Source organism: Carassius gibelio, chromosome B14, assembly GCF_023724105.1.
Source record: "Carassius gibelio isolate Cgi1373 ecotype wild population from Czech Republic chromosome B14, carGib1.2-hapl.c, whole genome shotgun sequence".
Taxonomy (NCBI): Eukaryota; Metazoa; Chordata; class Actinopteri; order Cypriniformes; family Cyprinidae; genus Carassius; species Carassius gibelio.
Window position 1 is genome coordinate 26,853,514 of NC_068409.1, and position 24,048 is coordinate 26,877,561.

Consider the following 24,048-nt stretch of genomic DNA (forward strand, 5'->3'; position numbering starts at 1 on the left):
CCCTGAGTATAATGTTATTACCTCCGGGCTTTACTATAGGGATGGTGTTCTTATGGTCATATTCACCATTTCTCTCCCTCCGAAGAGCTCAATTTTGGTCTCATCTGACCACAGTACATTCTCCCAAGCCTTCTCTGAATCATTTAGTCATTGGCAAACTTTAAAAGGGCCTGTATATGTGCATTCTTAAAGAGGGGGACAAAATACTTATTTTACTCACCGGAATGCAAATACATTTCTAACCTTTAAAATGTTTTTTTTTTTTTTTTTTTTTTTTTGATGATATTCTGTCTCTATCCATTAAAATAAATCTACCATAAAAATTACAGACTCATCATTTCTCTGCAAGTGGGCAAACTTCAGCAGGGGATCATTTCCCAACATTATCTCTATAAATCAAGAAGCATAGGTCTGACCAAGATCACATCCTCTCAGCTTCACCAAAAGCCCACCCTTAATGTTTAATTTTTTTTTCTTGTTCTTTCACTTCCCCCTCCCTCATTCTTTCATTTTTTCCCATGACTCCTTTAATATGTAGCGGCTGATAGATCGGTGCAGCTGAGAAAATGAGAGAGCAACTGCTATATGCTATAAGCCCCTGCTTTTATTCCCAACATATGAAACAATGGGGTAGAAGTGAAGAGAAAGAAATCTAATAAAATGTCTTCAATTAAAGTGGAATCAGGGCGGTGTTGTCTGTCAGGTTTGGGGTGGATTAGACTAGAGCTGCGGCTCTCCTCTGTCTCACTCTGGAGCGGGTAATGGCATTATGTGAGCTGCATACTCATCTCCAGACGCTCCTCACCCCGTTCTTTTGCTTTCTGTAAGAATCACGTTCAGGATTAGGGAGCTAAAACTCTCAAGGATCATTTTGCTGGAAATTAGGACAGATTCTGTTGATTGACCCCCTCTGGTCGCTTTGATTTTCCCTCTTTTCTGAAATTAGGTGTCACAGGAAACTTGCAGAGGAGAGTGAGTGTGTAATTACAGCCATGCCCTTTGTTTTCCTGCTGCACATTTCTACACCCAGAAAGATGTCCAGGGTACTGCATGAGCATGCAAATGTCAAACTTTAGCGATATTAAATTCTATACATACATATTTATTTTACTGGTATAGTACATTATAGAAAGTAGTCCGGAAGTGAGAGAGAGAGAGAGAGGGAGGCGAGAGCCACAACTCAAACTCGGGATGCCCAAAGTGCAATTGTGCCTAATGTTGCATTGAGCACTGCCTACAAATGCCTATTTAATTTTTTGATTCACATTTCAAAATGACCCTAATTAAAACGGCAGTATTATGAATTTAAAATAAAATTAAGCAAGTTGCAAACACTGTAGTCTTCATTCAAAACAGAGAATACAGCTCCTCCTGATGAACATTTTATGAAGTTTAAGCACCTTTTTCACTAACTACTCATTAAAAAAAAATGAAAAAAGAGAGAAAACACTCTGCATACAAATTTTGAACAGAGACCTACTGAAGGCAGCTCTTTGAGCTTGTTTCATTCAAATAACGGCCTCAAGTAAACATGTTTAATGTTCAAAAAAGTTGTTTTTTTCTTTGTTTTCTGATTCAGTCTCTGTGATTTCAAGGAAGAAATTAATCAAAGGCTCAAAACTATTTTAAATGTCAGTAAAAAGGCACATGTGCTGACTTTGAAGTCCTTTTTGTTGTTCTTTCTTTGAGTGAGAGTTTAATGAGAACATTTCCATATAGGATTTCATTTCTTACTATGCAAATTAATATAAATGGCAGAATCCAAAGGATTATCATCTTACAAATTCAGAACCAAAGAGCATGTTGTGCAAGAGTGCTTCATGATTTAATCAGCACCTAATACAAAACTAGACAGGATTAGAGCTCACCTGCGGTGAGAAAAAGTGGCAGAAACAGCAGTGAAAGTTATACCCACCAGGGACTAAATACCAGCAATTAAAGCTACATTACTAGTACATAATTAACCCTTGAAACATTAATTCTCGCTTATCTTCGCATTATTTATCACTAGACCTACTTTCTGCTTGAAAGACTTACTCAGTCGGCCACATTTCTTACACAGGTAAGCCATGGTGTGCATGGTGTACAATCTGAAGGTAGAGACCAAGCCTGAGATCTTCAGAGAATGGTGTAACAGGTTCTGTGGGGTTAATGCTCTCAGCTCTGGGGCAGAGCAGTGTTAAATTAACAGAGACCTCCTTGAACTCTTCCTGTCAATGCAGCTGTAGCAGGCCAGCATGCCATACCAAAAGTCAACAACTGTTTCCTCGTCTCACAACACAATTCAATTACAATTTAATAATAAAAAAACGAATTAAATTCAATAAGAAACAACTATGCCAAAAATACAAAAAAGTCTTTGAAATTGAACCATGATGACATTTTTAATAAACTGATAATTTGCAAATGCAGAAAATATTGCATACATACTTTTACTACAAGCTATTACAATATTTTATTTGCAGGGGTCCTTGTCAGGTTTAGAAATTCAATGTCAAAATTAAGAATAACAAGGGCAAATTAGTTTTGAAAACGACTGATAACAACCAAAAAAAAAAAAATGCTTAAAGGGGGGGTGAAATGCTCGTTTTCACTCAATATCCTGTTAATCTTGAGTACATATAGAGTAGTACTGCATCCTTCATAAATCCAAAAAGTCTTAGATAGTCTGTACCGATTTTTGCCGGAAAAACACGACCGACTGGAGGCGTGACGTGTGGGTGGAGCTAAAGAATCACGAGCGCGAATAGGCTTTTGCGTTGAGAGCATGTGGAAGCTGTGACATTACCGTGAGGGAAAACCCATCATCCAAAACAAACCATGGCTTACAGTCAGATTCAGCCGTTTATTTATGACCCAGAATCAGATCCAGAGGCTGAAACTGAACGAGAGGAGCAGCAGCAACGACTCGCTCCGAGCGGGGCTCGAACCCGGGTCTCTGGCATGGGAGGGGACGCACTAACAAGTAGGCAGAGATATTTTAAGCAGTTTTACTCACCGCCTGCACTTCCAACACACGATCGTGACCCTTTTTCCTTGGGATTGCATCATCCTTAAGAAATAAACGATACGCAAATCCGTCGTCAAACTGGGCCTTGTGAACAAGCATCTTCGAAATGCAGGGAACAAACACAAACACTTGCACAACTCCATTGATGCTCTGTAAAAATAAACTCCATCCACTGGTCCCTTAATGCTGTTTTTTGGGGGGGGGGGGGGGGGGGGGGGTAATCTGTGCAGGGTTGTCTTGCCCTGGCAACCAAAAACAGACTTCTTTTGTGACTTTTCGCGACGCTCTCGCTCTGATCAGTGATTCGCTCTGATCAGTGAAATGTCTGTGCTGCTCAGCCTCGCTATACGGGAGCGCGCGCTCTTCCGGCAGACGTTGCTCTAGGATCCATATTAGGAAATTCCGCTCCATCTAACGTCACACAGAGCCATACTCGAAAAAAAACTTTCCGAAACTTGTGACAAACCGGAAGGAGTATTTTGGGAACAAAAATACTCCTTCAAATGTACAACTTAATTTTTGAAACTTTGTCCATGTTTAGCATGGGAATCCAACTCTTTAACAGCGTAAAAAACTCAGTGTGCATGAAATAGCATTTCACCCCCCCCCTTTAATATCAGATCAGATTAGATTAGAATAGATTAGATTCAACTTTATTGTCATTCCACATGTAAGGTACAAGGCAACACAATGCACTTAGCATCTAACAAGAAGTGCAATGAGCAGTAAGTACAGTATATACAGTGTCTACAATATGTTACAAATGTACAATAAATATACAAATAAGGCAGTACTATGGACATCATTTACTGATTTTAAATACTATCAGAATGACATACAGATAGGTGTACTGCGAACATACTATACAGATGGATTATGTAATAAGTGTATGTACACTACAAGCAGAAACTATGAACATATGAACATCATTTACACTAGTGCAATGGACAGTAAAAAAGTGCATAGAAAATATAGAATATTCCATTGTGCAGATGGATCATTCGGTATCCTGGGATGAACAGACAATAGTGCCAGTAATAACACATTAACTGTTTTTGCTGGTTTGTAAGATGTAGTGATGAGGAGGGGTTGAGGAGTCTGTTTGTATGGTGTGGGGTGTCAGAGGGCAGTAAGGAGACAGTTGTAGGGAAAAAGCTGTTCCTGAATCTGCTGGTCCTTGTCCAGAGGCTCCTGAAGTGCCCCCCGGATGGCAGGGGGTTAAACAGTCTATGGTCAGGAAGGAGCAGTCCTTAAGAATGCTGCGATTTCTATGGATGTCCTCAAAAGCAGGAAGTGGTGTACCTGTGATGTTAATTCACCAGGGCGATAATTGGTCGAACCCTAATAGTTTTTTTTTATTTTTTATCTTTTGTATTTTTCTTTCTTTGCATTTATATTTACTGTATTTCTTTGAAAAACAGTAGAATTATAATATTGTAAAATATTTGTACATTTTAATCTGATTAATATCTATTTGAATATATTTTTTATTAATATATTTTAATTTATTTATCTGTTTGAAAGTTTCGGCACCATTACGATTGTTTTTTGTTCTTTGACAAAACATTCTAATATGCTAATGTGGTGCTTAAGAAACATTTCTGATATATTATAAATGGTGAAAATTATATTTTTTGTGGAAACTGTGATACCTTTGTTTAGGAATCACTGATGAATAGAAAGTTAGAAAGAGCAAAAAAAAGCATTTATTTTAAACAAATATTTTGTAATATCAGAAATTTCTTCATTGTCACTTTTTGATTAATTGAATGCTAAATTAGCTTCTTTAATAATAAATAAATAATAAAATAAAATAAAACAAATAGAAAAACTGCCCTCAAATTTGACTGATAACAACAAAATATTAATAACAAAAGATATGAAGTGTTTTACCAATTATTTAAAAATCAGTCAGCCTATTTATTTTTATAAGCTTAATATGACCAGATACATTTGTATTATTTGCACTGCTTTTTTTCCCTGCTGTAACTACCATAACAGACCCTCTGCCCTAGAGTTACAAATGATCACCGTAGAGTAATTAGAAAGATTGTGCATTATGTTTTCGTGGATATATTTTGATCTATTTTTAAAGACAAAACTTTTTTGTATTGATTGTACTTTGATTGAATTCAGCAAAATGCTTGCACTTACATTGCCTCCGGCGTTCGTGCCACTGAAACACCAATCCCTATTACGAAAAGCGATGCTATTTGTGTTCATGTGTTGCATAAAAATCTGTTTGCAAATGGCAAGGCATGAGCATATAAAAAAGAAAAAGAATTGAAGCATTATTTTCAAATCCAGGCACTGTGTTTGAGTCATAAAGAGAAGTTTAAAGCTTGCTTCCCCTGCACACACTCTCAGATCTCATTGCTGCAATACGGGAAACCACACTCAATCATTTTCTTGGAGAGAAAAAAAAAAAAAAAAATCACAATCAATGTAATTTCTGAAAAAAGCTTTGTGGAAATCGGGCCAGGTTTATGACAGAGATTTAAGCTCCGTTGTAAAAACACCAAACAGACCATTGATCATCATTCACTGGAATTTTCATAAATGGTTACCTTCAGCCTTGCTAGTTTTTCATGCACAGCTGTCAGTTTGTGAATAACTGATGTGTATTGTCAAATCAGTCAAAGTCTGAGGACGGTTTTGACAGCTTTTGCGAAACCGTACGGCAGGGAAATCATGTAATCACATGCTGCGTACGCCACTGCGCAGGTATTCGAATGTAATCTCCCTTACCCACCTGCCGCACTGTCATCCACATCAGAACCTCTAGAAGGCATTCTGCTGCGCTTTTCTTATTATACCACAAAACACAGTGCATTGAAAACCTGTAGTAAAATGAGGCAGTAAGATTGGTCCTGAAACCATTCAGTACAAGATTAAAAAGCATTCTGGCAGTAGCAGTCATGACAATCACCTGACGTCTGCTGTGGTTCATTAAAATAGGGAAATGACACCTGTTTTTTTTTTTTTTTTTTTTTTTTTTTTTTTTTTACATTGAAAACAGTAACTAAGACTATAATAGATTTAAAATGTGCTACAATACATATACATTGAAAATGTTCATGCATGTGACAGAACAATAGATTGCAAAGAAATTAGTGCTCAGTCTCCATCAAAACAGCCAACACCTTCCTCTACAGCAAAGTAAATGTGATTACATAAAGCCAGTGGCTCTAAATGCCTGTCTGTGTCACTGCTGGAGTAATCATATATCTCTCACAAATAACTGACAGCACCAGAATCTGTGTGCTGAGATCTCCTGCTAGGCTCTGAAATACTCTAAAAGCTTTCTCATCTCGTTAGGCGTCTGTAATGCATTCATTTATAGCCTGTTTTACTTTGCGTGCCTCTTTACAAGCTCACTCTTATGGAAAATTTAAAGCCTTTTCATTGCCCTGATTATTCATAAACACATCAAGCCGACTGTAGATAAATGTTGTCTGTTTTATTTCCATGGAGGAAGGAACGCTCATTTGCATCTCATCAATCTCCTTCTATTTCCTTTTGTATAAGGAGACATTGGCAGGGGTGTGAATCCCCAGGAAAGCCACAGATGGATTGGACCACATACAAGGCTGATGTATTGAGGTTAAAAGTTGTAATCGGTTTATGCACGGAACGCAGTGACAGTCACCTTGGAGAGATTGAAACAAAACTAGTTTTATATGCAGTTCAGTTTATACTAACAACATCAGTAGAACATAATTCTTACATCAAATTTCATCAGTCAGATGGATACAGCACATCCTGAGCCATTTAGTCTTGATCCACTCGGGAAATAAAGGAACTTTTCAATCAAACCGTTGCTTTTATTTAAAGTTTACAGCCGTGAATCTTGACTGACCTTATGTGGGCGATGAGAGGGTGTTTTTAAATGTTAGCCTATGTATTGCTGGGGTATGCTGGGAAATGGATATGACAGGAGAATTACAAGCAAGTGAAAGCAAAGGAAGCATGTTTATATCACTACAGCTCTTGCGACCCTTGGTGTATGAACAGGTCTCCATCCACACAACCTGCGGGGCTATAGACCTTGGGAAGGAAGCACAGATGTGAACTAAGTGGTTGGGCCAGCAGACTGTAATAAGATCAATATCTAGCAGTGACTACTGAACACATATAAAGCACTATAGGCCTCCTTTTTGATTTAATACAATGGCCTGAGTCCAAATACCACTAAAGGCAAAATGCTTTCTGAGAATCAGGGCTCTGAAATCAGAAAAAAAGATAAGGCAGCCATTGGCTTCCAAACATAAATATATAGGAGCCAAATAACTTATTTAACCGCGAACTTACAGAATTGATCAGCATTAACTAGTGAAAAATAAATATACTAAATTGTACTGTATATGGAATAAATTTAATTCAAGCAAAGTATACTACAAATGCATTTATAAATTGATGTACTTTATAAAAATACCCTGCAATTGTACTTTTGGCATACTTCAATGGTATACTTAACGTTGGGTAAATTGGAACAAATAATTTTGTACTCATTGCACTTTAATTGTGCCGAAGTAGTGCTGAAGGCCAACTTAAGATATGCTGAAGTATTTTTGATTGTGCTAAAGTGGAACTACTGCAAATATACTTAAGGTACACTTTAAATATCTTGCATTTAAAGACTGATATTCAAAGATACATTCATACAATTCTCATTAATTCATTCAAATACATTTATGCTTAATGTTAAGAAATGCTCATTGTGCACAAGTAGTCCTCCAAATAAAGTTTAATTCTAATTTTTATATCAGTAAGTCTCAAGCAATAGGTAAATAAGAATGTTAACAGATTTAAACTTCTGTATATGAGATAAATGTATTTTAAATGTATTACTTTTTATAAGGGTAGTTTACTAAGTAATTGGGGAAAAAGTTTACAAATGTTTTTGAAAAAAAAAAAATTCTCATTAAGGCCGATTTGTTTGATCAAAATACAGTTAAAGGAGAAATATTATTACAATTTAAAATAATTATTTTCTATTTGAATACATTTTAAAATGTAATTTATTCCTGTGATAACAAAGCTAAATATTAAACAGCCATTACTTCAGTCTTCAGTGTCAAATGATCCTTCAGAAATCATTCTAGTATGCTGATTTGATGCTCAGGAAACATTTCTTATTATTATGGTTTGTTAAAAAGATATATTCTGTTTAATATTTGTGTGAAAACTGTAATGAAACTAATCACATTTTTTTTTTTTTGTAACAATGTTCTCAGAGAGTCTACTTAACTAACTTTTTGACAGACTCGTTAAAAATAACTAAGAGTCTTTTGTCATTTGCAGCAAGTGCGCATAATTTTAAGAGATGGTATTTGACAGCAAATGGACACACAAAAAGTATCCTGACTGACTAAATTGTTTAAAAATGTGATATTTTTCAACTTTAGAAGCAGACTGGAGCCCTGAAAGTGTGATTTTGGTGACTCACATTGGCTTCCACCACTTCACACAGCAACAGCTCCACGCTGTTTTACAAGATCTCCCTGCTTTTTATGATAATAGGCTTCAGACATCATTATGGAACTGGCTGAACTCCATCCTTGTTGGAATGGATTCCCTGAGTGTTCCTGATCATTAAGTTTGGTAAGTTAGTCTGGTCATAGCTTCTGGTAGAATGGATGAGTGAAAAAGCAAGGTATTAACTTTCCCACAGGCTTCCCTTAGGCTTCACTGCTCAAGCTGAAAACACAACCTGACATACAGCATACACACATACGCACAGAGAAAGAGAGATTAAAGGATGTTTGGATACACGCCTGGGGCCTCCTTTATATAGGAAGATTCCACCATTCTCCGGGAGAGGATGGGTTTGATCCCTCACTTATTTCTCCCTCTCATCTTAGAATGATTCTACAGAGAGACGACCACTCAACCTTCTTCAGATTTCTGCCCTGAAGCAAGCCTAAAGTACACAATCCCCAACAGATGAAGGACACCTTAATATTTGGATTGCATTTTCTGGCATACTTTCGTAAGAGGTTAAGAGGGCTTTGTGGCACTAATACTTGCAAATATATCCCGTAAAGAAAGACAAGGAGTTTAAAGAAAGCTCACCCCATAGAGAAAGACAAGGAGTTTAAAGAAAGCTCATCCCAAACTGAAGACTTGTTGGAAATGCTGTTCAAACTGCATGACTTTCTTTTTTCTTTGGAACACAAAAGGTGAATGTAGGTTGTTATTTACTGCTAATTTTCTGCTCTACTATGCTGACAACCATTACCACTAGTTATTATCAGTGAGTTGAACTTAAGTTTGATTCATGCACAAATTATTCAGATCAATCAACTGAATGATGGAAAAGAATCAGACAAAAAGAAAAAAGAAAAAGAAATAATAATATTTCACAAATTTTACATCAAACATGACAAGGACAGCTAGATGGATGTTAAGATTATCAGTGAAATAGTTCACCCAGATAAATCTTTTACTCACCCTCATGCCAAGTCTGTAAAATTTTCTTCTCTGGAACATAAACGAAGACATTTTGATGAATGTCTCAGAGTTTTATGGAAGTCACTAGTAATCAACATTTTTTTTTTTCAAAATATCTTTTGTGTGTGCAAATGAAAGAAAGTCATACAGGGTTTGAAATGATATGATGGTGGATAAATGATCATAGACTTTTCATTTTTGGGTGAGTTATCCCTTTAAATTACAGTTTGTTCCTCACACAGATCTATTGGCTTTAGAAGACCTGAATTTTAAAGGATATGTACACAGTATGGAAAGACTCCTTTAGTCTGCAGTCCTTTATGTCAAGCTGTGTGCTTGTTGTTGAATATTGTTTGAATTGCACAGCTTTCTTCTTACAGATACAGATTTGAAACTGTGATACATGTATTTCCCTTCACTGCTGACTCTTTCTGTCCCATGACAATCTCTTCTCCCCCTCATCGAATTATAGTTTATTGGACAGTGCAGGAGAGATGTTTCTTGAGAGTATCGTTCTTGCTATCCTTCTTCCAGCATGGCAAACAAGTTCAAGGACCAACCAATGGCATGTTTTTGGGGTCATTTGTTCAAAATTGGCAGGGGAGTGTATGAGATATATTTGTCTACTTTCATGGTTTGTCTCTCCTTTTCAGTAACTACACACAGAGTACACTTTGCCACAGAGTATCACAAGTTTACTTTGAGCAGCAAGAAGACCTTCAGTTCAAGATTCTTATGTGCCATAGATCTTTGCCACAGGCAAGGGGAAGAAAACTAGACTAAACTATATACTCAGCTTGGATGTCAACATCTTTTTTTTATTTATTTTTTTATGGGGTGTAGTGTAAGAATATTGTATATCTATCTATCTATCTATCTATCTATCTATCTATCTATCTATCTATCTATCTATCTGTCTGTCTGTCTGTCTGTCTGTCTGTCTGTCTGTCTGTCTGTCTGTCTGTCTGTCTGTCTGTCTGTCTGTCTGTCTGTCTGTCTATCTATCTATCTCTTTTGAACATACTGATAAAAATGAATTCTGAGAAATCCTGAAAAAAAAGTATCAGGGTTTCCATAAAAATATCAAGAAGCCCTGTTCAACATTAATAATAGTAATGAACAGATTACAGTAAAAAAGTGGTCAACTATGGAAGCCCGTTTCCGCCAAAAAAAATAAAAAAAAATAATAATAATTACTGCGAAATATAAACTCACAATTCAAAGAAAAAAAAAAAAACTCAGAATTACGTGTGTGATATGTATGTGTGATTAAAGAGATAAAACTTTGATTAGCATAAGAAAAATGTAGCATAATAAAATAAAATAAAAACTTACAGACCCAGGGGTATATTTTTTCCCCTTGTTTCCATCCAAATATTTTAAAATTTTTATTATTATTTTTTTTTAACACAAGACAAACAAGACAATAAATTTTCATTTCTTGATTTAAGGATTTTTAGATATTTTGGTTGGAAACATGACAAAAATCTAAGTTTGAGAACCATTTTTTTTGCAGTGTATAGTTTTATATATAATTTATTATTATTATAATTTTTTTAAATTTCATCTTGATTTAAGAATTTTTAGATATTTATAGGCTACTTGAATAAGGCCAGAAATCTGAGGAATAAAAGCATGAATGAATGAAAGAATAAACATTGCTTATGCTTTAAAAAGGGGGAGGAGAATGGTAACTTACTGAGAGGTTTAGTTCTGTCTTTTATTGGAACCGAAAACCCAGAGTTTCCCTTTCCTGAGGTGACCTGGGGTTTCCTTAAGAGTCCTGGCGACTCTTAAATTCCAACAAAACCTGCTTTCTTGAATACACCACGGATCTTTTAAATAATAATGTATGTATAATATACTTAAAAAAAATAAAAAATAAAATAAAATAAAATAAAAATAAAACATTTATTTTTATAAAACTATTTTAAAAGTCCTTTGTGTGACATATGATTCTCCTGTGGCATCAAATTATTACAAATCTGTGTGACATACTCATAAAAGGAAGTTACATTTCAGAGGAACAATTACAAAAGTGTAGCCACAAATGATAACAATTTCTGCACAGTCATAATGATTCAGTCAGTCATAGTTGTAGAGTCATACATTTTGTGGGAGGTTACAAAATTCAGCTATTGTGTAAAAACGTACAAAATCATCAGAATTTATGGTTTCACAACACTGAATCTATCTCAGATGTGTGTCTGAGCCGATCTGATGTAATGTTACATCAGCCTCCCTCTGTCTCCCTCTTATTTACAGAACACCGTATCAGGAATGGCTTTGTCTAAACACACTCTCTCTCTCTCTCTCTCTCTCTCTCTCTCTCTGTCTTTCACACACACACACACACACGCACACACACACACACACACACACACACACACGCACACACACACACACACACACACACACACACAGTAACTAATACCATGTGGTTTGACCTACATTCATTTTCAAACCTTATGTCAACATTAATTATAACAAAAAGATAACAGTTCGCAATCCGGGAAACATGAGTTTGTTATCAGTCTACAGTCTGCTTACTTGCTAATCAGAACACGTCTATAACAAGTGCAGTGAAATGGGCCTTTGAAAGAATGAGAGAAAACAGCGAGTGTTTAAAGTGAGTGCCTGATGCCTTTGTGTGATCTGCATGTTTCATGAGGAAAGGTGAGAATCGGAGAATATTGCTGAAGCACCATGACTCAGGGCTACGCTGCTGCCACTAGACACACTAACTACAACAGGAAATGCCTCCCTTTCTCACACATTGACCTGCAAATTACAGGACGAGATGAAAAGAGGAAGAAAAATTGTAAAGGAGAGAAAAGGGGGAGTGTTTGAGACACTAAAAAGGCCAGAGAGAGAGGAAAGAGGAGGGAGAAGCCAATTCACATTGTATTTGTTTAGACTTGTCGCAGCGTATCAGAAGTTTGTTGTAAGAACACCTTCCACTCAGGCCTGTCGTATACCACTGGTAAAGGAAAGCACACTACGCTTAGAGTCAATGTGTGTGTGTTTGTGAGCGAGCAAGATGCCCAGAAGGACTGTGTCAGTTCCCCATCCCAACGGGGATCCAACTCCAAGTAATTTGGGAGAGAAAGCCCCTCTCAATTCAAATGGAGACCCCCACGCTGGAGCCCCCGAGGAAAAGGTGGAACTGCGGAAGAAAGTGACCCTGCTCCGAGGAATCTCTATTATCATTGGGACGATCATTGGAGCAGGGATATTTATCTCTCCGAAGGGAATTCTGAAGAACTCGGGCAGCGTGGGAATGTCACTGGTGGTGTGGATTGCCTGTGGGATTCTCTCTCTTTTCGGTAAGTGTCACAGACAACACATACCTTAACATATGCAAACATGAGAGTGTTAACATGTGCACATGCTCTCACACACAGACTCCCATTCATCTTTTATTCACACACATTATACAGTTTTGACAAATGACCTAAATATTTCTCCCACTTGTTTGGAACAATTGATTTCTTGGTTCCTGATAGAATCAAAAGTTGCATTTTATTTTGAGGAATTGTGCAGACGCTGACTAGCCATTTGTTTGAGGTTGTGACTAACCTAACAGTTCTGCTGACGTCATTCACAGTCTTTCATTACTTAGGGCACACCACTTTGCTAACTGAAATAAGTTAATGTTCTTAACACTAGAACTACCGGAATTCTATAACAACTAGAATGGCCATAGCGGCCATTCTGTCCATTCATAATAGACTCATATATCATATTTCAATACGCATATTTACATTCAAAGGTTCTTACAGTGAAACTTTGAATGTTCGTTGCCGTATTTTATGACATCATCGCCCCAAAAAATATGATATTTTTAGTAATATTTAATTTTGTAAGGAGCTCCCGAATGTGCGTGTCTTGCTTTGTGTTCGACAAGCGAGAGAGCAAAAGTATTTCACCGCAGTGAAAATGTTGTAGCCTATTTGAAAGTCTAAATGCCAACAAATATGAACGGATGCAGAATATTTCTGTAAAATGACATGTTGTGAATTTTGGATATGATTACATACATCTTTTATTACTTAGTTTTATTTCACAATATCAGTCTTGTCGGGGCTAAAATTAGCCTACAGTATATGCATTAGCTATAGCATTACACTAGCATTAAAATAATAATAGCCATTATTGTTATTATTATTAATGTTATTATGGCTATTTTATCATAACATTGAAGTAACCTGGCTGGAACCGTGGCAGATTGAATGACAGCAGCTGTTGTATTGGGGGTGTCCACCTGGCTTTTTTTATGAACAGGAATTTTAGCTTAGCAATAGAAAATAAAAACAACTAGAACAAAAGTTGCTAGGCAACACTGATGTGCATCCTCGGTGGTTCTCTTCCTCACAATGAAAGTAGATAGACACAAGGGGTTCTCTAAACAGAAAAAAAGCACAATAAAAACGTTTTTTATTTATTCATTTTTTTTTAGCTTCATTTGATTCATATATATGAAAAACAAATTCATTATTCACTAAAAATCTTAAAGAAAACTTTTTGTAATGGTCTATATTCACATTCACTGTATGAACTTAAGCAGCTTGGACATTCTGCTAAACTTCTCCTTTTGTATTCTACCGACAAAAGTAAGCCATACAGGTTTTATGTGTATTCTAACACCTGTTGACTGCACATCTGTTGATTTGGCTCTCCATAACTCACCTTTTTCCTAACTGAAAAATGTATTGTGCCAACTCATGTTCCTGTTACATCAAACTGAAAGGTGTTCTATCAGTGACTGAATATAAAACATATTTGGTTATATTCTACAATAATATTCAAATTGTTAACAAAGGATTCCCCAATGTTATTTTTTTTTATTTATTTTTTTGTAGATGAACCCAAAGTTTGACTTTGATTATCAATGAGTTGTACTTAGTATCATGTATTAACAATCAACAATTGACTTTCACAAAATTTACTAATCTTGGTTCATTCTAATTTCTATATATGTAGTGCATGTATACTGTTAGTTAACATGTTAACACTGATAAACTGTAAATTTAGCAATAACAAGAGTAGCATTTATTAACATTACCCTGGATTAATAAATTCTGCAATTTTTTATTTTTATTTTTTTTATTAGCTCATGATACCTAATCCATGAATACATGTAAATGAATTGATGGCACCAGAAATTATTACCATAATCTTTAATGTTACCATAATATTTAATGGGACATGACAAAACCTACACTTGGTTGTTACACCTAATCTGCTGTAGATCGTTTCCAGTCAACATTAGGGGATAAACGTTTCAGGTACATGGATGTGAGTGAGAAATACTGGGTTCAGGAAGCCCAATATATCAAACAGCTGCAATAAACAAAATGATGGGAAATGGCCTGAATGGCTTCAGATAAGTAAAGTAAAGTAAAGACTAAATCTGCTTACTTGGTCATTGATGCATTACACATACAGTATCCAATCAAGCTCCACAATGAAAAGAAGAAGATCTGTCCATAATTCATTGTCTCTAAGCAAGAATTCCAGGCTATGCATGAAAAACCTGAACAGAGGGCTTCTCTAATGTGTTGCCATGCACGATAGAGGCCAATATTGTCTTATGCCATTCTTTGACGACGAGGACAGCATGGTCGGACACCATGGAGGTTGATGGCTTCGTGTGTGTCGAAGAAGAATTAGTTTGTGTATAAGAAGAGCATTGTTTGACAGTGTGTTTGTTCATGTGTATGTCAGGAGTCATTTCACACTTGTCAGCTTTCTTTTGTGTGCCACAGCCCACAGGCTTTAAGGAAAAGCCGAGCTGCCGTTTTATAAACCTGCCTATTCATCCACAGTTTCTCTCAGAGACAGAATTTCTCAAATCTGCATTCTGAACTCTCCTGTTGTGCCTTGTATTCTAAAGCTCTCTTTATATTTACATTATGAAGCTCACAAGTCAAGGGCTGTGAGTGAAGCAGGCTTGGTTTCGAACAGAGTATATATTAAATCATTAAAATGCATAGAACTAAAAAGAGCTTGTGTAACTGCCCTCTCAAAGAACAAACAGATGGTCCTAATGAACTGACAAAACCATCCGCCTTTAGGGTTGCTTTGCAGGTGTTGTGTAAATCTTGACACCTTTCTGAATAGTTATGGCTCACGCTCTCCACGACAGGCCTTTGTCCAGCAACTGTCACCTCATTTTGCCAAAGTATAAAAGTTTTGCCTTCATTTCCCCCAGCTATTGCTTCATTTTGTCCCTTTCAGGTGCTCTATCATATGCTGAGCTGGGTACCTGTATTAAAAAATCTGGTGGCCATTACACGTACATTCTGGAGGCGTTTGGTCCGCAAGTGGCTTTTGTGCGTTTGTGGGTCGACATGATTGCCATAAGGTCAGTAAATCCTCATTCATCCCCCGTCTTCATTGTCAGGTCTCTGGAGAACTGCCAAAATAAACAAATGCAATCCCTTCAACGCTCCAAATAAACACAAGCAAAGTCTCCCAGATGAAGGTGATCTCTCAATATTACTGCTGGGCTCCAGTAATCATAGACTAAAAACCAGAGATGAAGTCTCTTTTGACAATGAACAAGCCATCATGGAGGCTCTCACGCAAAGGCTCAAGTGCTGGATGCAGCAGGTTCATATGTAATCACAACACCATCAAGATTAAAGTCTATAGCTGTAGTTTAAGAGCAAACCAGCATTACATGAAAGAGAGCACAACGCATGTTCATGGCAAAGCTTTGCCTTAGACTTTTTTGTATATGTGGTGATTTTAACAGAAAAATGCAAGATAAGATGTTCTATTGCAATCACAATTCATTACAAAGATAATCAGAACCACCATGTTTTTGAGTGATAACAAGATGTCCCAGGACACAGTGCTCAGCATTCATTTTCCCATCTTGAAGACCTGCAGGTTTGGCTGTGATCGCTCTGGCATTTGGCCGCTATATTTTAGAGCCCATCTTCATGCCATGTGGAGTTCCAGAAATTGCCATTAAATTGGCCACAACAATCGGAATCAGTAAGCTAGAGTTAATTCATATAATTCAAATGTTTGTATATAAATATAGTGTTGCTTGATTACAGTGTGTTTGTATGGCCTGGCTTATGTGTGCAATATTAATGATAAATGATTGTGTATTCCACTTCACTGCAGCTATGGTAATGTATCTAAACAGCATGAGTGTTAGCTGGACTGCCAGAATCCAGATCTTCCTCACATTCAGCAAGCTGCTCGCTATGGCCATCATCATCATTCCAGGATTATACCAACTCTTCAAAGGTATTTAGTTTGCATTATGCTTATATTATGCCAAAAAGCTATGGTTTCTTAAAAAAAGCTAAAAGCAGCAGTAAAACTAAAAAAGGTATTAATCTAAAAAATGAATTAGACTAATATATTTCAAAAGTATACATACCCCCATTTAAAAGTTTGAGGTCTGTAAGATGTTTTTTATTTAAATGTATAGTTTTACAATTTGTATTACTTTTTTAAAGGACACATTTAAAAAAAGTTATTCAAATAAATGCTGTTCTTTTGAATTTTTTTTTTTTTTAAATATTCGATTTTTTAAATCAATATCAATTATATAGTTGTATGTAGTAAATATGTTATGTAGTAGATATTACATTTTGTATTTAATTTCCATTTATATAATGTTGGAATAACCATTTATTTTGATTATTATGAATAATTAAAAGTCTACTAACTAGAAATAGGTTTGCCTTAGAAAAAAAAAAAAAAAACTATAAGTAGGGAGAATATCAGGTTGCTAATCATTTGCCACTGGTTTTATCTGCAGGCGAGACCAAAAACTTTGAAAATGCATTTGAAGTCAACTCCATAGATTTGACAGGACTTCCTCTCGCCTTCTACTCTGGGATGTACGCCTATGCCGGCTGGTGAGCCCACCTTCTGATTCCACACAAATCCAATAATGCCTATAAAGTCTTTGAATACATTTTTTTGGTCTCGTACAGGTTTTACTTGAATTTCGTGACTGAGGAGGTGGAGAATCCTGAGAGGTTAGTGACTGGATATAACAAATGTGATTTCTGCAGAAGTGGTTTGATTGTTTAATTCAACTGTTTCTAGCATGGAAAACCAAACCACAGTGATGACTTAGGTGTTAATTTCCATTCCCCAGGACGGTGCCTCTTGCCATCTGCATCTCCATGGTGATAGTAATGATCTGTTATACAATGACAAATGTGGCATATTACACGGTGATGTCAGCAGAGGAGCTGTTAGCCTCCAGTGCCGTAGCTGTGGTGGGTAACTCCCTGTCTGCTTCTATCACACATCTTATTCATGTACAGTTCAAAAACAGGTGACTTCCTGTATCATCCTGTATTATTATTTGCCTTAGAACATTAAAATAGATGGGTCAAATTGATCTGGGAACAGCACGATCACAACAAAAATTTTGTGGACATGTCAAAACACATCAGTGTGTTGAAACTTTGCATGCATGTTCATGGCCCTAAATGATAAAAAGTCACAAAACATCAAGAACGAAACAAACAAAAAAAATTTAATTAATTTAACATAAGTCAACTGATATTTCCGACAACTCAAAAATCAAATCAGGTAAAACTGACCCTGGACAATACAGTACATGAGGGTTAACAACAGCAGTGACCAAAAAAAAAAAAAAAAAAAAAAAAAAACATTCCTGCAGTAACCGGATCTTTTAGGAAAGAGATACCAGCTTTATAAATGTGTTCAAGCAATTTGCAGTAGTGACTGTAACAGTCAACACCTTCTTCTTCAGCAAAGTAAATGTGATTACATAAAGCCAGTGGCTCTAAATGCCTGTCTGTTTCTCTGCTGGAGAAATCATATATCTCTCACAAATAACTGACAGCACCAGAATCCGTGCGCAGAGATCTCCTGCTAGGCTCTGAAACGCTCTAAAAGCTTTCTCATCTTGTTAGACGTCTTTAATGCATTCATTTGTAGCCTGCGTGACTCTATACAAGCTTGCTCTTTATGGAAAATTTAAAGCCTTTTCACTTCACTGATTATTCATAAACACCAATAAGTCTAAAAATTGAAGATCAATGTTGTTTTCCTGTTTTGTTTCACAAAATGATCTCCTCTTTCTCACTCCCTTCCTTCTCTTTTCATTCATCTTTCCCAACAGACATTTGCAGAGAAGCTGATGGGAAACTTCTCATTTGCAGTTCCGGTTTTTGTGGCTCTGTCTTGTTTTGGGTCCATGAATGGATGCCTATTTGCGATTTCAAGGTGTGCGTCCCAGTTTTGAGTCTCTGATAACATTACCTGATTTTTTATTTAAAATAGAGTGATGAAAGTTTTAGGGAAATCAGGAAACAATCTTAATGGTTTTTGGAGAGTATCTGTTTAGTGTAAAAGTACCAACTCGATCTCAGGAGAAGACCTCCAAACTACAAGAGTGTGCTGACAATTACCCTTAGAATATGAAAAAAATTAAAATTAATAATAATAATAAAATAAATAAATACATTTAGATTTTGGGCATATTTAAAATATTTAGTCTCTAGTAAGTAATATATTTAAGAATGATTTATTTATTATAAGTTTAGTATAACATTTTTTAATGTCACTATTAATGATGATTACATCTTTATCTTTAAATAATATAGTTCTTCAAATGCAAGATATTTAAAGTACAAAATTAGTTGTTCCAATTTAGCAGACTTAAGTTATACCAGTTTAGTACACTAAAATTACAATTGCAGGGTATTTTCTTTAAGTACATAAAAATGTATTTTTTTATACTTTGCATGAATGCAATGCATTTCAAATATATTGTTTACTAGGGGTTTCAAAGAATATCCTTAAAAGTTTCAGAATATCAACTTTCTGTAGATCTTGGTTCACATTTACAGTGGATGTTTTAACATTGTGTCTCTCTTCCACAGAATGTTCTTCGTGGCCTCTCGAGAAGGTCAGCTTCCTGAAGTTCTCTCTATGATTCACATACGCCGACACACGCCATTACCTGCTGTGATTGTCCTGGTGAGTCATAGATGCACACATGTCCCACTCAATGGTCACCTGTGTTGATACTCCTGAACAGCTGAACAAAACCATTTGCAACGTCCTTTCTTTCCACATTCTGAACATTTCAAGTATCAGTGTTCAGTGATGATAAAAGCATAAAAAAATTACTCATAATAGCAGTCCAGGCTTAAACACATTTAAAAGCATCAACATAAATGTTCACTCTGTCAGAAGGCTCAGAAGATCTTAAAAAAGGAACAGAAAAACGTTCCCTTTACAGGACCAATTTTTGTCTGCATGTATTTCTAATGTCCACATGCCTACTTTATCTTTCTTTCAGTATCCGATCACCCTACTGATCCTCTTCTTAGGAGATATCTACAGTTTGTTGAACTTCATGAGCTTCCTGCGCTGGTTGTTCATTGGTGTGGCTGTGGTCGGCCTCATCTACCTGCGCTACACTCGCCCTGATATGCCACGACCGTTTAAGGTGACCCGCTTTTCTCTGCTGGCAGCCTATTATCTCATATCTCATACATCTCTAATGTAATATAACGATTAAATACCTCGCTGTTTGGAAAACAGAGCAGATTTAATTCTAAGGAGCCGAGGTGAGCCAAGCTATTGAGATCTCAATTGTCCTCTGTCACTTTGTTATTGTGTCCACTTAATCTTAGGTTGCTCCAGAGGGCCTTTCTCTGGGATTGGTCAACTGGTGGTTATTTTGGATAAAAAGGGACCCAATAGACTGTGAAGTCAACATGAAGAAACTGAGCTGATATTTCCCTGTCCCAGTCTTATCCAAGCATTTAATTAGTCATAATTAAAAAGTCTTGCTGATCAAACTAAAAGAGGCTGGGTGTAAACACGGAAATTAATGTACGATACGCCTATGGATCTCTTTTAGATATGAAGTGGAAGATTTTACAGATATCCATGACAGTGTACCAAACATGTTGTTTAAAGGAAAGGAAAATTTACACCTGTGACATTCCAGCTCTTCTTCTGCAAAACACTAACTGTACAGGTCACAATAAAAAGGGCATTCAAGTTTCAAATTGGCACACAAGCACGATAAAGGAAATCAATACATTCCATAAGTCTTTTGGAGTCATATGATTCATGAGGAACATACCTACATGTAGTCTAAACTGGAAAAAACATGTGGTTTACTGCACTTTCTAAGGTGCAAAGAAAAATTCCCTCTTTATCTTTGTGTTTTTCTCTTTCTCAGGTCCCTATTTTCATCCCTGCTGTGTTCTCCTTCACCTGTTTCTTCATGGTCTTCCTTTCTCTATATTCGGATCCAATTAATACAGGGATTGGCTTCGCCATCTCTCTCACAGGCATCCCTGCGTACTTCATATTCATCCACTTCGAAAGAAAACCCAAATGGTTCCAGAAATTGTCAGGTCAGAGGTTACATAAATGCAAATGGGAAACTTACGAATATGCACAGAAGTTTGTGTCTAGTTACATATTAATAATTAATATAATGATGCCCGACATGCCAAGCAGTTTTTAATTATTTGACTAAAGTGTTAAACTCTTGGAAGAATTTTCTCTGGAATAATAAAAACAATACTAATTATGCACGAATTATGAAATGTACTGTATGGAAATATATGCTAGATCATATCAAATACATGATAATTAGTCAGGTTGGTTATTAATGTTTGTTTCCCTTATGTTTCTCAGACTCTGTGAACAGATCACTACAGATCATCCTAGAAGTGGTTCCTGCCGAACACTGACCGTTAATCTTTTTCTTTGCACATGAATGTGTTTAGATTATATAGCATCTGTTAATACACGTAGTATCTAGTACAGTAGTTCTCAACTGGTGGGTCACAGCCAAAAAAAGTGGTTGCAAGTGTGTTCTAAATGTGATGCAGAGAGAGAGAGAGAGAGAGAGAGGGAGAAAAATCCTAAATGCAAATAATAAAATGCAACTGAAGCAAAACCAGTTGAGACCTACTGCTGACATATATCCAAAATTAAATACAATATCTCTGATGGTCTTGCCTCAGTCCCCCTCAGAACGAGACGTGACACTGTCATTTCAACACACAATTCATTTCCTAATGCTGTGAATCACCTAACATGACTGACATAAAGTCCATGCATTTTACCGGTGATTTAGAACATTGGCCAACTTCCTCTTCAACTTATTCTATTTGCACTGCAATATCTTTAAACACGTCAATGACAGACAGACGTCATAACAAGTGTTTCCACTGAGGTGTGACTCAAGAATGGGCTCAGCCAGGGATTTGGACATAATCTTGTTCACTCTCCTCAATGGCTGAGATATTAGAAATTCTGTAACCCAGACATGACTGTACATGTACAAACTGAATAATGGCTTTGAAAGTATGTCTATTTTGTAGGTTCCTGTCTGACCATTAGAATATCAAATACACTACAGTGATATTTCTGTATACGATACACTGGATATTCTGATATTTTTCTTGGCTGTAATGCTGTTTTATTGTACCATGCAGGAGAACTCCACAGAGCACTCATTTATGTTGATTATCACTCTATAATTGCTTTTAAACCCATTAACAACTTACTTGCCCAGTCAACTTGAAAATTAATCTTATTTATGATCAGTTTACTCCCACGTGAATTGCCAGTAATGATTTTGCACATTAACATTGTGTGTATTTAAATACTGAATCACCCAAAAACTGTATATCCAGCCTACTTGATCATGACTGGGTTTAATTAAATCAGTATTATGTTATAATAGTAAGACTGTTTTAGAAAGAAGTGTTTAAAACACTTTTAAATTCACTGGACCATTTTTGTACAGCATATTTTGTAAAACTATATTGACTACTACAGTAGAAACAACTTTTGTAACTCTAAGCTATAAACAAACTTTGTATGACCATTTCTACCAAATAAAATATTATATTTGCCTGTATCTCTAATAATGTTGCAGAAAATGTTTCTATGTTTTATTACAGGAAACCAGAAAAGAAAGTTCACAAATTACAGAATTGCTCAAAACAGATGATTGTTTACAGGCATTATATAAAATATATAAATATTTGAATGTTCTGTGAATTTTTTTTATTACCAATAAACAGACAAACATGAAATATCATTGTTATGGTTCCTGGTTCATTTTTAATTGGATTTAACCAAAAACTAACTGTGACCTTGATAATGGCTATGGTTTTTTGTGTGTGCCCATTTTAGTCACACTTTGGACTCCTGTATTAAATGATCTGGATGTCAACACATTTAATAAAAAACTCAATCCATCTACCAGTGCAATTATAGATTAATTATAGATTACTCTTCCCTAAGCCCATAAAAGTCAAAATTTTGCACACATTCTCTTTGAGAATTACAGTCTAATCACATTCAAAGTGGTAATCTGGACCATGTGGTGTCCTAACATGACTTGTCTTGGTGTATAGTGGGGCCGTAGATTGTACATGACAGGAAATATAACGTTGAAAGCAGAAAATGTGTTCTTGTGTCACACTGTGAAGATTTTGATCAATGAACAGGTCTTACTTCACAGACTCTGCTATTGCAGAAAGAGACCAGTCAATGAAATAACAGTAGACATGCAAAACCCAACTCGCGGTGTTTGTGTGTGCGGATAAGTTGTTGGCATTTGAAGGGATCTAGGAGCAGAATGATTGATCCACTCCACGAGGATGATTGCATTACTCCTCTAATACCTCAACCGCTTACTGAGCCTCCCTGAGAAGATGAGAATACAGTAAGAAAGAAAACAGAGATGGCTGAGGAAGAAAACCTTACTTCACCCACACAATCATATCAATGTGAGTTATGCTCATGTATTATACTCAGCACCAGTGTATATGTGTGTGTGTGTGTGTGTTGGCACCACCAGGGGTCTCATATCGCAGGCAACACAGCTCAAATGACTTTGTGAATTAGTTGAAGCTGGTGAACCGGGATTGAGCGCCAAGATCATGGCACTAGCCCAACAGACTAACACACACACACAAACACACTTGAGTGAACATACATCCCTGCCATTGTTGGAAAACTGCCCGGTACAACAACATCAAGAGGAGGCCAGCTCCAGAGATGGGCATAATGCTATTATAACAAGAAGGAGCACATCCGCACACACCAGTTCATTCACAATTAAGATGGAGGTGCTCAGCTTGGTTAGTAGAATTATGTTGGGAACCCTACGACCTTCACTGCTACATTGGGAATATAGAGCTCCATGCTAAACTAGACATCCCTAAAAAAGGACAGAATGGGATGAAAGTGTCTGCTAAATGACTAAATGTAAATGTAGAAGGAATAAGAATGTCATTATACTTCACCTGTCATTATTTTCTTCACCAACCATTTTTTCTAACTAACTAGCTAACTAACTAACTAACTAACTAACTAACTAACTATTATTATCATGATGACAGCCTGGCTTTTCAACCATTTTCCTGCTGTCTTTCTTCCATAGGTTGCTTCTGCAGTTCCAGCTGTTGTCACATGGGGGCGATAGAGTAAAGCTCAACAATCGGCCCTCCATTCATGTAAGAGCTAAGAAGAGGTTGTGTACTGTGAGATCTCCATCGATCAGTTAGACACAGCAGCTGCTGCTCACA

General features: G+C 36.4%; 1 protein-coding gene across 1 annotated transcript; it reads left to right on the top strand.

The window, feature by feature from the left end:
• The first annotated feature begins 12,035 nt into the window (after positions 1 to 12,035).
• slc7a11 (solute carrier family 7 member 11) lies at positions 12,036 to 22,370 on the top strand. The gene is made up of 12 exons (XM_052573594.1): positions 12,036 to 12,789; positions 15,704 to 15,830; positions 16,353 to 16,468; positions 16,604 to 16,729; positions 17,250 to 17,349; positions 17,428 to 17,472; positions 17,595 to 17,718; positions 18,594 to 18,697; positions 19,357 to 19,453; positions 19,779 to 19,928; positions 20,673 to 20,850; positions 21,137 to 22,370. The coding sequence occupies exons 1-12, from the start codon at positions 12,504 to 12,506 to the stop codon at positions 21,190 to 21,192; spliced, it is 1,509 nt and encodes a 502-aa protein (XP_052429554.1). The 5' UTR covers positions 12,036 to 12,503; the 3' UTR covers positions 21,193 to 22,370.
• The last annotated feature ends 1,678 nt before the right edge of the window (positions 22,371 to 24,048 follow it).

Excerpts from the sequence above, each read along its gene's own strand:
- slc7a11 (XM_052573594.1), top strand. The coding sequence starts at position 12,504 with ATGCCCAGAAGGACTGTGTCAGTTCCCCATCCCAACGGGGATCCAACT. Across the intron at positions 19,454-19,778 it reads TACCTGCTGTGATTGTCCTG|TATCCGATCACCCTACTGAT; the intron begins GTGAGTCATAGA and ends TCTTTCTTTCAG. Across the intron at positions 20,851-21,136 it reads ATGGTTCCAGAAATTGTCAG|ACTCTGTGAACAGATCACTA; the intron begins GTCAGAGGTTAC and ends TATGTTTCTCAG.